The sequence below is a fragment of the Mustela lutreola genome, chromosome 9, assembly GCF_030435805.1.
Source record: "Mustela lutreola isolate mMusLut2 chromosome 9, mMusLut2.pri, whole genome shotgun sequence".
NCBI classification, from domain to species: domain Eukaryota; kingdom Metazoa; phylum Chordata; class Mammalia; order Carnivora; family Mustelidae; genus Mustela; species Mustela lutreola.
In genome coordinates this window covers 613,444-626,789 of record NC_081298.1, presented here as the reverse complement: position 1 = coordinate 626,789, position 13,346 = coordinate 613,444, and the positions used below count along the sequence as shown (strand labels likewise).

Below are 13,346 nucleotides of genomic sequence, written 5' to 3'. Positions count from 1 at the left end.
TTTTTCTTTTTTTAAGATTTTATTTATTTATTCATTCACTTTTATTTGTTATTTATTTATTTATTAGAGAGAAAGAGCGTGAGAGGGGGAGGGGTCAAAGGGAGAAGCAGACCCCCCGCTGAGCAGGGAGCCCCACACGGGACTCGATCCTGGGACTCCAGGATCGTGACCTGAGCCAAAGGCAGTTGCTTAACCAACTGAACCACCAGGATCCCAGGGTTTCAACAAGCCTGGTTCTTACCAGAACGTTTCTCCCTTCTGGGATCAGCGGCACTGACCCATCTGCCTTCTAGGTGACCTCCGCGGCCCCAGCAGGCCCGGCTACCTCTCCAGGCTCAGGCCCTGCCACTGCGCCCCCGTCCCAGGCGCTACTGGCTTCCCTGCTGGTCCTTCCCTCATCTCCACCTGCCTCGGACCCCTGCTGTCTCGTCTCCCCAAGTGGGGGCCCTGCCCTCTGGACCGGCCCTTCTGCTGCAAGGGACTCCTGGCTGTCCGGCTGAGCCATGGCTTAACACACCCACGGACTGAGTGGCACAACCTGCAAGGCCTGAGTCAGGGCCCGCACCGTCCTCCCGGCGGCACGAGAGCCCCTCCCCACCCACACCTCACTCTGTCACCCCCTCTCCAGCATCCCTGCCGGACTCTCTGCTCTTTACTGGACAGTGAAGGCAGGGGCTGTTGGCCTCAGTTTCCCCCACAGTTTTGTGAACCCAGACACCAAATCCCATCACGATTTAAGCCCACTGGGAGCTGCCCCTAGCTCGGGGATGGGGCCCAGAGGCTGCCAGCACACAGTCCTGCTTCTCAGGGGAGGCTGAGTCAGGAGAGACACAGGCACCAGGCAAGCCCGCTGGGTGGATGCTGGCGGGGGGGGGGGGGGGGCTCTTCCGGCCACTTCAGGTTAGCATGTGGTCAGGGACTGGCTCCAGAGCTGAGACCAGAGGAGGGAGGCTGCTGTCACCCAGTGGGCGGCTCCAGGGGTCATGAGCAGAGATGGCTGCGTCCTGGCATGGCCCCCGAGAGCCAGGAACACCACGGTGTGGCTTTGGTGCCCTTGACCCACTACCAGACTCTAGGTTGGGTGAGTGCCAGGGTGAGGCAGGGATGGCAGATGTCCCTCAAGAATTAAATTCGATTTGCACTAAAGTCACCCCTAGTTCATGATCCCGAATTAGCCCCCTGAAGGAGCCAGGAAACCACCCCAGAGGTGCTGAGAGTCAATGAGAGGGGAAGGTCCCTGGGCGTGAAGCAGGCTTTGGGGAAGCGGCAGGATGTGAGCCAGCTGGCAGGTACCTGTGGCCATCCTGCCCAGTCAGGTTGTCCCCCTCGTGTGTGAGACCCCCCGACCCTGGTGAGAACCCCTGCAATGGACTGGCCCACCGGGAAGAGATGAAGGAGGCGGAGACCGAGCTCCCCTTCGGGGGCCCCAGACCACACTGCGGCCCAAGCCAAGTCCCGGTCGGGAAGTCTACAGTCCCAACCCTCACCCAGCCCTATGAAGGGTCCTATCCAGGGACTGCCAGGCCCTCCCCTCCCAAGGCCTTGAGGTCCCTTCTGCTGAGTGAGAAGCTGGAGTGAGGCCAGGAGTCCTGGGGGGATCCTTGAGGGGGTTTGAAGACGGGAAGGGCCTGCTGGAAAAGGCCTTCTCCCAGAAGGCCCTGCAGACTTCTCAAACCCGCCCAGTCAGGGAAGAGACCCCCCCCACCCCCAACCAGGGCCTTCTGGGAGAAGGGTGGCAAGGCCCCACGCTTCAGGGTTGCCCGGAATAGGGGGCGGCTCTTGACCACCGCCTGTTCAAATAAGCCTCTCTCTGTGCCCCTGCTGCCCTCCCGCTCCTGCCCTCTCTTGCAGCCTGGGCCTGGCCGGGGGCTGGGTACCGGGAGGCTGAAGCTGGAGGCCGGAGTACCCCCCGCCAACTGTGGGGAGGGACACCTGCTTTGAAGCCGGGAAGGGTAGCAGGGCTCCACACACGCACACAGGAGCTTCTGGCTGCAGCCCAGTGCCCACGGCTGGGGAGAGGGTACGCTGCTGGGGGCCCACAGACCAGAGTCCCCAGTCTGTCCTGGATGAGAGAGGGACAGGCTCCATTCCCAAGCGAGGAGGCAGAGCAGAGGGACACTGCAGAGGCTGGACCTACCGGGCCAGGGTCCAGCGCCCCCCACAGCCTCCAAAGGGCTGGAGAGGTTGAGACCGGGTGGACCACCTGCAGTCCCGGAGAGGCGAAGGAGCCTCGTTCTGGGACAGGAGAGAGGCCTCCTTTAGGGCAGGAGAGGGGGCGGGATAAGCCCTGCTCCAGGACCTGGTAGGAAGGTCATTTAATCACCCCAATCCTAGGCCAGGCTGCCCCAGCTTGGACTGATGCCGTGGGGCAGGCCCCCACCAGGGCCGGCGGAGGAGAGCGGTCCGAGGGTCCGAGACCCGGCCTCGCGGAGGCGGGAGGCGGGAAGCCGCGAGGGTGGGGGGGTGCGGTCTTGCATGGGCTGGGCGGGGCCGGGATGGGGGCAGGGCCTGACCAAGCTGTGGGCGGGGACCGGGGCGGGGCCTGGCCGGGCGGGGGCGGGGCCTGGCCGGAGCCGGGGGTGCCCCCGCCCTCCGTGACGCGAGCGCGGCGCCGCGATCCCAGCGGCCCTCGGCGGTCTCTTCTGCAAATGGGCTCCGCGGCCTAGTGTCCCCGTCCCCGCCACCTGTGGTCGCGCGCCGAGACCCGCGAGGGGTCGCCGCCGAGGTGAGGCCCCCGGCGGCGCGCGAGTGGGGTCGTGCGGCCCGAGGGGGCGGGGGGACGGCCGCGGCTGGCCGGACCCTCCGACGGGCGGACGGACGGACGGACGGCCGGGGGCGCGGGGCGGGGGCGGTCGCGCGGGCGGGACCGGCGCCTCCCGGAGCCCCAGGCCCGCGGCCCCGCGCACAAAGCGCCTTTGTTGCGGCCGGAGCGGGCCGGTTGGCGCCGCCCGGGACCCGCGCCGCCGCCGGGGCTGGCGCTCCGGGAACCGCCCCCGCGGGTCCGTCTGGCCCGCGGCCCTGACCCCGGCGTCCGGATGGGGGCGGGTCGGCCCGAGGGGGGAACGCCCTTCCCGAGCGGCGGCGGGTGACCGGAGGGGCGCCCCGACCCCTGCGTGCGCAGGTTTCCCGCAGCCCACAGGCGCCGGCATGGCGGCCATCCCCTCCAGCGGCTCGCTCGTGGCCACCCACGACTACTACCGGCGTGAGTAAGCCCCTCGTCCTCCGCCTTACAGGCCTCCTCTGGGAGCGGGGAGGGCTGCGAGGGACCTGTGGCTCTGCCTGGGTGCGGCCAGCCTGGCCGGCGCTTGGTGGACAGGGCAGGGGTCGCGGTGCCCTGCGGAGCTGACCGGGGCCTCTCTTCTCCAGGCCGCCTGGGCTCCACGTCCAGTAACAGCTCCTGCGGAAGTGCGGAGTGCGCTGGGGAAGCCATCCCTCACCCCCCCGGTGAGTGCAGGTCCACTCCGCCTGGCGGCACCATCTCCCGGGACCCCACCAGCAGTGGACAGCAGCACCACGACTCCACTCTGTTCCTCTCAGGTCTCCCCAAGGCCGACCCGGGCCACTGGTGGGCAAGCTTCTTCTTCGGGAAGTCCACCGTCCCGTTCATGGCTACAGTGTTGGAGTCCCCAGAACGGTGAGAACACGGTCCCGGGGGCCAGCACGGGAGATGAGGGCAGGTGGAAGTCGCCTCTGACCACAAGCTCTCCCCCCAGCTCGGAACCTCCCCAGGCCTCCAGCGGCACCATCACCAGCGACCCAGCCCCGGAAGCCGTGAGGAAGCAGCCTGGTGGCCGGCCTGGCAAAGCCAACGTGGGGCCGCCATCCTGAGGGCCGAGGCCGGGCTGGGGGAGGGGCTGCGCTCATCAGAGCCCCTCCTCCCGCTCCCCCCTTCCCATAGACCAGGCCGGCTGCTGCAGGCAGACGCAGTCGGGTGGTTCTCCATCAAAATAGCAAAGCACCAAAAAGGAAGTTGAGAGAGTCCCACTCTTCACTGTCCAAGCCACATGCGAACCTTCCACACGCCCTGGAACCCTGTGCCTCGCACCAAGTGGAAAATAAACTCCCAAGCAGCCAGTAGCCCTGACGGTGTGTGTGAGCTGCGAGCCCTGGGAGCCCTTCCCCACCTCAGTTCTCGGCAGGGCGGGAAGTTGGTCTGGCCCAGGTTCACACGGGCAAGGTGCTTCAGCAAGTGTGGAGTGTTTGGGGAGGGCTCCCCCAGAGCCTGGGGGCACAGGCAGTTCCGGGTGCAGAGGAGAGGCCTCCAGGGCAGCCGCTAAGGTTCCGGTCCTCAGACTTGGCCCCTGCCACTGGGTTCAGGAGCCCCCAGCGCGAGGGACTTAGTGCCCCCCGCCCTTGACTCGAGGAGGGCAGTAAGGGAATAGGACCAAGGCCGCCCCAGCCGGTGTGGAGCAGCCCACTGGGCCATGCTATCTCCAGGTGCCTTCCTAGAACGGTTCTGCCTCTTCCAGCCCGTTGTAGGACACATTCTGGTCAGGACGCCCCCCCCCCCCCGACACACGGACCAGAAATTAACACCGAGTGGTAAGGGGTGTGGGGGCATTCCAGAGGGACCATCTCGCCACAGGTAACCCAGCTCTGGACAGACCAACCAGGGATCTGGGGAGGCTGTGGTTGGGCCATCCTCCACCCATCTCCTTGGGCAGGCTTGCTTGGTGGGCTGACAGTGTCCACACTCGCTTAGTGGCCAGCAGGGCTTGGCGCAGGTCTGGTGGTTAGGAGAAGGGCTTAGTGTGAGGTCAGGGGAGCCTGGCTCCCCTCCTGCCGGTCTGTCCCGGGGTGTGCTGTAAACAGCTGTGCAGGTCCAGGCCGAGGCATCAGCGGAGCTCGTGGACCCTGGGGCTGCAGCCGCCGTCCTGTCTGCCCCTGTTGTGTCCAGGCAGGAGGATGGGTGGGGGAGGTCCACCTTCCCACCTCTCCAGATGGACCCAGAGTACGGAGAGGTGCCCCAGAGTCGAGCCAGAGCAGTCGCCAGCCACCCCGGTGTCCCAATGAGTCCCACAGAGCTCGTGTGGGCAGCTGCTGGTAGCCATGGCCGCAGGCAGGAGACAGCAGTGCCCCACCAGCAAACAGCCCATCTTCACAGAGTGCCGGGAAGTCCGTGTTTCCCCCAAGTCAGGAGATGGGCACGGGCTGGGTGGCATAGGGTGAGCCTAGCCAAAGCCCAGATCCCTCCCACGCACCACCTGCGGAGGTCCAGACTGAGCAGGGGGGCTTTAGTCCAGGACCAGCAACAGCACCACTCCCTTTAGAAAGGAGGGTCGTCAGGCTTCTGGAGAGTTTGAGTTGGAGTTGACCCTGGCAGGCCCTGGCACTTGGCAGGAGCTGGTGTCCCAGGAGCAGACAGGACGACGGGCAGCCTCCGCTCCCCGGCTGCAGAGGGCAGGCTTCCCCTGCCCCAGGAGACGGTGGGCCCCCCAGTGTCCAGCCCAGTTCTGGAACTGCCGGCACCTTCAGTGGGCCTGTCCTCCCGATGGGAGGTCCAGGACGGTACTAGGCCCGTCTTCACGGGACCTGGCCTGGTGGCCTTCTGCGGCGCTGGCAGGGAGGCTGTCCCCACTCAGAGCGGGTTCTCGTACGTGCTGACACTGGAGAGCTTCTCCCACACAGCTTGGAAGCAGGGCCGGTGCTCGGGGTCCCTGTGCCAGCATGAGAGCATTAGTTTGTGTGCGGCAGCGGCCGGGCGCTCCGGGGGGCAGGGCATGCGGTAGCCCGACTCTACCCTCTGGAAGGCCTCGTGGCTGGACGTGCCTGTGGCGGGACGGCCAGAGGGGCTGCAGGGGCTGGAAGCTGGTGCCCAGCGAGCCTCTCCTCGCCCCGGGACACCACGCTGCCCTCTGCCCCCTCCCAGGAAGCCCTGGGCTGAGCTCCTGCCTGCTGCCCCCCTGCACACGGATGCTCCTGGAGTGCCACCCCTGGGAGGCCGGCTGTGCAGGTGCCAAGTCAGGTGATGGCACCATCCCGCCCTGTCCGCCGTCGGGGGCCCAGTACCTGGATAGGGTATCGGACCCCGACTGAAAGTCACCTGGCGGAGAATCCTGAAGGACCGGACATCAGTGTGCCCATATGAGCACTTGCTCGGTCTGTGACTGCCATGGTGGCCCCGGGGGCATGCTAGCTGCTTCACACAGCTGCCCCCAGCTCCCCTGACACACTTGGACAGCCGCGGGGGAATCACGCTCAGCCTGCCTCCCCAGCTGCCGCCGAGTGCTGAGGGAATTGCCTCTCTAGAAGCAACCAGCTCACGATGAGGAAGGAACTGCAGCATCAGGACAGCCAGGGAGCAAAGGGCCCCAGAGGCCTGCTCTCAGGGCCCCTGAGCAGAGGGCACCAGGAACAGCCAGAGAAGCCGTCGAGCCCGTGGGACCCTGGTCTGCTCCAGGAGCGAGCTGGTGACTTCAGGGCTTTCAAGAACTTGGAAACAGCTCTGAGGGGGCGTGTGATGACTGTAAGATACCCATCAAGTGTCAAAAACGTGACTGTGACTGAGAACTGAAGTGTGCACACGGGGACTTGGGTGTCACCGCGTGGAAGGAGTGGGGGCCTACCTGGAGGGTCTGATGGAGACAGAGCGCTCAGGACATTCTGTCACTCCTGTCTTCTGTGTGCGGAGCGGGTGGGGGGGAGATGTCTCCCCTGAGCTCCGCTGCCCCCGTCACACGGGTGAGGCAAGCCGCCCAAATCCGTGAGCACAGGCACACCCACCTCCCTGGCCGCCCCTGCCCATGTGCAGCCTCCCTTTCATCCTGCAGCCCCTGCGAGGGCGGACGCCTCCCTTCCAGCCTTGGAGCCCTCCAGAAGCCTCCACTCCCCACTGGGGCACAGCTTGGCCCCAGAGCCCTGTACCTCGCCCTCCGGCCTCCCCAAGGCTGAAGGCAGGCAAGCCCGGGACACCCCAGCTCCAGGCACAGACGTCACCCTGCACCCCCACCTCCCACCCTGGGCCCTACCTGGATGAACCTGGCTAGCCCAAAGTCACCCACTTTGCAGATGTTGTGGGCACCCACAAGGATGTTCCTGGTGGCCAGGTCCCGGTGGACGTAGTTCTGTGACTGCAGGTAGCACATGCCCTCGGCCACCTGAGAGGCAATGTCCACCAGCTCTGAGACGGGCAGGGACTTCTCGGAGTCTGCGGGGCAGGGGAGCGCGGTCAGAGGAACTCTGCGTGCCACCGGGCTCAGGCGCCAGGCTGGGCCAGAGGGCAGCTGCCTGATGTCACACTGGACTAGGGGACCCGTCCCCACCCTTCCAGGAGGCGGTTAGGGTTAGAGCTGGAGTGCAGGCAGCACACTCCCTCGGCCCCAGGCCCTGTTTCCTTTCTGGGAACCCGCACTAAGGCCATAGGAGCTCCTCGAAGCATTGTCTCAGAGCGGTTCCACACCGGGTAACTCGCGAAACGGGCATCGCTCATGGACATGGTCGAGGGCCAGCGGGCGCGCCGTCCTGAAGGACATCTGATGGCGGGGACCCAGCGGCAGTGGTCAGACTTTCCGTGAGAAACATTCCGTTCCGCGTTCCAAACATTACCGGGTAAAAATCGCCCGGGTCCACGCTTTGTGCAGCCCACGCTTCTCGCCCCAGGGCCGCTCCAACACGTAGAACCCCCGCTGACTGCAGTGGTCACATTTGGTTTGGAAGGTAAACAAACAGGTCCTGTGACCAGGGTCTGTGAGTCCATGAGATCCTCCATGTGTGTGCAGAGCGTGTGTAGGAGGGGTGTGCACACGTGTGTAAGTGCTCACACACACATCCGAACATGGTGGGAAGGGCCAGCGCCTTCCAGGAAGCTGTGGCGGGGCAGGCCTCAGTGACCTGGGCTGAAGGAACTAGGGCTGTTCTTGTCTTACTTGTACTTCTCTGTGTCTTCTCCAGTTCCTACAACGAATCGGTGGTGCGTTTTCACAAGATACTTTAAATCCTTTCTCAAGCCGGGCCTGTGGACAAAGGCACCAGAGCTCCCCGGTAGCCTGTGCCTGGTACGGGGCAATGTGGGTTTTTCCCCCTTTGTGCAACTTTCCCACGCCCTCCAAAAGCATGGGTCCCTTGGATCCCGGGAAAGGAGCCCCAAGTGCAGCCCAGCAGGCCGGCTCACCCCGCAGCAGCTCCAGCAGGCTCCCCTTGGCCAAGAGCTCCGGGACGATGTAACGGGGTCCCCCACGGATGCCGCAGCACACAGCACCAGGATGTGCTTGTGCTGAAGCTTCTTCGTGGCCTGGATCTCCGCCTGGAAGGTGTGCTGGTGCAGGAGGTTGTCTGCAGGGTCAGGCAGCCTCGGTGGGTGCAGTCCCAGGCCCAGCCCCCCATGCCCCCGCTGGGGGTCACGGGAAGGGGACGCTGGGACCACTAGTGCTCTCATCACACACTGGACACCATGAGTGTGACACCTGCCCAAGCCCGATGCGAGGCAGAGCACCCCCAAGTGTGTCCCCATGAGCCCCTGATTTCTGAAGGGGGGGGTCCAGACCCCTGATGGGTTTAAAGGAGATTTGAGACGAATCTTCAAATTTCTAGTGGTCTATTTCTTTTACTGGTTTCTCATTTACCTTAAGAATTTAAAATTCCCTTTTTAAATAAATGCATTAGGTGAAAACCTAGGCATTGAAAGGAAAATGCCGCAGGAAGCTGTTGTAGACGCCACACACGGTGCCCCCCAGGCGGGCATTAGCACGTGGGACCCCACCCCCTGAGCAAGGCCAGGAGGGCCTGCTGGGTCCCTGGAGGGGGCCCACTCACCTCGAGCGATCACCTTAATGGCCACTCGGACCCGGTCCTTCCAAATCCCTTCGAAGACGCCCCCGAAGTACCCAGAGCCCAGTTTCCTGCAGAGCCTGAACTCCTCGTGCGGTCTCTGCCAGTCTGCCCAGTGCGGCGGGGGCTCGGGCTCCAGAGACAGGCGGGGTGCGGGACACCCAGCCCACCCTTCAGGAATTCCCCCACTCTGACCCCATGACAGGCGGCCTCTGCTCTCTCCTCTGATGCAGGAAACCTCTTGCTGAGGTCCCAGGGTCCAGCACGCGGCCGGGCTTTCCAGAGGCCACCCCACCCCGGCCGCCCTCTGCCATGTCCTGCAGACGCCTTCACGCCCCCGCAGGGACGAGCCTCTGTGCAGCATTGTTGATGCTGTGATGTCCGCCACACACAGACCTCCGGGCCAGAGGGACACAGGACCAGGCAGGAGCATAGCAGACCCTTCCCTGTCGCAGGCGCGAGCACAGCCCCTGAGGAAGGCCGGTCCCAGCCCAGGCCACCTGCTCCCACGCCCGCATCTGTAGGACCGCAGCGTCAGGACAGCCGGAGTCCCTGCAGCCAGGTCTCCCCGAGGCCCCTCGAGCCAGCAAGCACCCCGGGACCCACACCCACCCTATGTGACAGGGAGGAGCAGGAGCACGGTGGGGAGCAAGGGGGGGTGCGGCGGGCAGCTCTACCTTCCGGCAGGGCACAGTCCGCGGCAGCCCGTGGGACAGGCTCCGGCCTTTGTGGTGCCCCAGGAGCTCAGCCAGGCTGGGGTAGGACGCGGCCTCACTGAGGTGCAGCCGGCCGGCGCGACGCCAGACCCTGTAATGCCTCATGGCCTGCCTGTCCCTCACTGCAGGGGTGAGGGGGGAAGCGCCTGGGCTGGGGTGCTCAGACAGCTGCTCCGGAGCCAGCCATCCTGCCCTGGGGCATGTCCTGCCCCGAGGCATGTCCTGCCCCGAGGCACAGTTCCCAGGGAAGCGGGACCCAGGGACAAGCCACCCACTGGAGGGAAGGCCTGGGTGGGGCCGGGCCACGGGCCAGGAGCTCAAGTGCAGGAGCCACAGACGGGAAAAGGCGCAGGAGGCCATACCTGAGAGAGAGTAGTCGGCGCCCGGCTTCTGGCCGACCCTGACCAGGGAGGCCGCCACCCGCTGCCCTCAGCCTGCAGGCAATGCTGCGCTTCCAAGTGGGAGATGGGCCCGAAGAATCACCTGGGGGCGGGGCCAGTCCTAAGCCTGTGCTGACCTTCAGCCCATGCCCTCTGAGCCACGTCTGCTCTCCCGGCCCACCCTGAATCCCAGCCCCCCTCACCTGACCGGCCACCCCCCATGCCCCCAACCCTGACCCACAGCTCCCCTCTGATACGTCCCTGGCCAGAGGCCACTTCATTGCCCATCAGAGACCCCAAATGTCCCAAGTGGCCAGTGTAGACACCAGGAAAGACCTCAGTGACCCAGGAGGGGTGCAGGTGCCAGCCACCACCCTGCCCAGCATGTTCCCCGAGTGTAGGGTCAGAGCCACTCCTGTCCCAGAAACACACCTCCCATGCCATGAGTGGGACCACCTTGTCCTGTGACCCGGGCCACAGACACTCTGCTCTAGAACCTTAGGAACTGGGGTTCGGCGTCTGAGTGGCAAGGCTCTACACGTGCACACTTACGCACGTGCCCACCCGTGCTCCCACACACCAGCGCCACGGCTCAGATAAGCCTGGACAGCAGGGTGGGGCTGCCGGCTGCTCTGCCCTTGGTCCCTACTCCCTCAGGCACTGCTGCCACTGGAACCCCTCACCCTCCTTGGGGCCCCATGAGGGTCACGCCCCTCCCTGGCCAACTTAGCATATCTTGAATCTCATTTGCTCATTCCTGCAAGCACCCTGCCTCCTTCCTGCTGTTCAAAGGCACTAGGTTCTCAGGACCTCAGGGCCTTTGCCTCGCCGTGCTCCGCATGTTCCCTGTCCCAGACCCCGCCTTCTGAAACCATGCTGCCTGTGACGGCACCGCTTGTCTCCGCACACGCATTTGCCACATTACTCCTCCAGAGCTTGGGGTCACAGGGGCGCAGGCGGGCAGCGGAGGTCCTGCCGGACCCTCCTGGCCCAGAGCTCAGGCGGCTGCGCACAGGCTCACCCCAGGCTGCCCTCTGTGCTCCGAGCCTCCAGGCGCCTCCTTGCAGGGATGGGACAGCCTGCAGCCCACGCCAACACGGGCATGTCGCAATGACCCTCCTGCTTCCTCTAACTAGGTCATGCATCTGGTTTCGGCTGTTTGGAAGGTGAGTGATGCTTTGCTCCCCAAAAGGCCCAGTCCCTGCCTGGGCCTCCCACACAGACCCTCTCCCTGTCAGCCACCCAGAAGCCCCCTGGGGGCCCTTCCTTCCCCTCTGGGTCATCACAAAGTGACTGTGGCAGAGCCCAGGGCAGGGGCCACACACCTCTTCAGCTTCATATCCTGTCATCCTGCTGGAGCCCGGTCAGCTCTCAGGGGACCAGGATGGTGGGGTCCAGCCCCAGCCAGGGGGCACGGGGAGGTGGGGTCATGGGCCCCCTGTCCTCACTGGCCTCCTGGAGGCCGGCCCAGCGCCCCGCCCCTCCCCAGCGCCCAGCCGCAGTGGCACAAAGCTCCATCTGGAGGGCTGCCCTGCCCTGAGCTCTTGAGGGGCTGCAGGGAGCCGGGGGTCACCTTGAGGGGACCCACAAGGGCCACGGGGACACTCACAGCTCAGACTCTACCGTCTCCTTCTCAGCCAGGTAGTTGTGGGGCATGCAGCCCTCAGTCAGCGGCCTGCCCTCCGCATCCAGTGGCGCGGCCCGCCACCGCCTACCCTCCTTCCCGGCCACGTGGAACAGATGCCCCGCCCGGAAGGTCCGTTCCTCATCCCTCCGGGCCTCGAAGTCCCAGAGGCCCACATGCTGGGGGCCCAGGGGAGCCTGGTCCCAGGACGCCAAGGCAGGACCGGCCTCCTGGCCTCCTGGCCTCACAGCCGGTTCCTGAGCCGCCCACAGCACCCCTTGTGGCTGGGAGCCATGGGCCGGTGGGCGGACCCTGACAGGCGGTCCCCACCCCGCTGAGGAGCCGGCCCACGTCTGGTGAGGAGAGGCCCTGCCAGGCCAGCCACAGCTGCACCTGCCAGGGCTCCCTCCCTGGGCTGCCCCAACTCCCAGGGCTCCCCCCGACCCTCCGACCTGCTGAGGCCAGGGCCACCTGGGAACTGCTCCTGCCCGCCTGCTCCAGGATGTGGGCCCGCCACGTGGGGGAGGAGACAACGGAGTAACCCGGCAGACAGGGCCCTCCTGGGGTCCACCGTAGCGGTGGGGACTCAGGGAGGAGTGGAACCGAGGTGGGGGGGGAGACGAGGGATGGAGGCCTGTGGGTAAGTCACCCCTGCCCACCACTCCGGAGCCTCTGGGACGGCGCGCGACGGAGGGCCAGCGAGCTCACAGGGTCGTGGCTGGAGGCCCAGGGGGCTGCTGCCTCCCCCTCGGTCCCCTGGAGGCTCTCAGCCACGGTTGAGACCACCAGCCACTGAGGGGAGCCAGGGTGGCCACACCCATCCTAGATGTTGGCCTCCAGGGGGCGGTAAAGGGCAGGCAGGGAGCCCACACGGGGGCTGTGGGCTGGGGGACAGCGGGGGCCACAGCAGAGCCGAAAGAGCCCTGCGGCGAGATGGGGACGGGGCACAGAGAGGGCTCAGGGTGAGCGCCTTCGGTCCTGGCCGACCGTCTGAGGGGCTATGGGGACTCTGGCTCATGACGGGAGCTCCGGGAGGACGATGACCGGGGGAATCCTGTACTAAGCCTGACATAAGCACCACTCACTCCATTTTGAGATCGAGAGGAATGTGTATTAGAGCAAGCGTGCGATCATCCTGGTGCCGCTTTCATTGCCCACGAGGGTGGGCAAGGGGCCAGGGAGCAAAGCACGGGGCAGGCGGGGGCGGGGGGCTCCACGGCGCCCAGGCGGCGTGTCCAGCCCTCACTGCTGGGCAGCGTGCTCCGGCCACCCCCGCCCTCAGACCCGGTCGTGAGCTCATGCCCAGGACCTTGGTGTGTCTCTCCGGGCAGACGTCCAGGGCTCTGCCAGGGCAACACAGGGAAGCGGGACAGAAAGTATTGGGACAGAAAGTTCCCCGCCCCTCCTGGAGGCCCAGGACCATACCTGTTGGGCCTGTGGCTGACAGACAAGTCAGGAGTGCACCACGGACCGCCACTGGTCCCGAGCCCGGCACACCCCTTCCCTCAGGCCCACGTCACACTCACCTGCCGCTGTGTCCGGGGGCGGGGGGCGGGGGGGACGTCCAGCTCCATGCCTCGCCGGGAGGCCCCTCAGCGCTCCCAGGGCAGGAGGGTTTGGTCCAGGCTGCCGGTCAAACCCTCCTGCTCCCACCAGCCCCGCCCACGCTGGCACCCTAGGCTCAGCCCCGACCCAGGCTGGTCTGGCCTCAAGGGGCTGGTGCCCACCTCCTCCCTCTGCGTCGCCCTCACCCGTGGTGATCTCGGCACCCTCCCCTTCTCCTCCCGGAAGCCCCCCACCACTCCAGCCCTGCACAGCCTCTGTGCCCACCGCGGGGTCCCAGCTCCCACTGCGCCAGCC

General features: G+C 65.9%; 2 protein-coding genes across 2 annotated transcripts; one reads left to right on the top strand and one right to left on the bottom strand.

Moving 5' to 3' along the window:
* Window positions 1–2,567: 2,567 nt before the first annotated feature.
* Window positions 2,568–4,077, top strand: PPDPF (pancreatic progenitor cell differentiation and proliferation factor). The gene is made up of 5 exons (XM_059188211.1): window positions 2,568–2,725; window positions 3,122–3,202; window positions 3,367–3,444; window positions 3,538–3,634; window positions 3,714–4,077. The coding sequence occupies exons 2-5, from the start codon at window positions 3,148–3,150 to the stop codon at window positions 3,826–3,828; spliced, it is 345 nt and encodes a 114-aa protein (XP_059044194.1). The 5' UTR covers window positions 2,568–2,725; window positions 3,122–3,147; the 3' UTR covers window positions 3,829–4,077.
* A 1,446-nt stretch (window positions 4,078–5,523) lies between these two features.
* Window positions 5,524–13,060, bottom strand: PTK6 (protein tyrosine kinase 6). The gene is given in 11 exon segments (XM_059133272.1): window positions 5,524–5,769; window positions 6,010–6,043; window positions 6,969–7,147; window positions 8,111–8,164; window positions 8,167–8,271; window positions 8,752–9,337; window positions 9,339–9,604; window positions 9,845–9,904; window positions 9,907–9,965; window positions 11,472–11,770; window positions 13,013–13,060. Coding segments are annotated over 11 exon segments (1,881 nt in total). The 3' UTR covers window positions 5,524–5,578.
* Window positions 13,061–13,346: the final 286 nt, after the last annotated feature.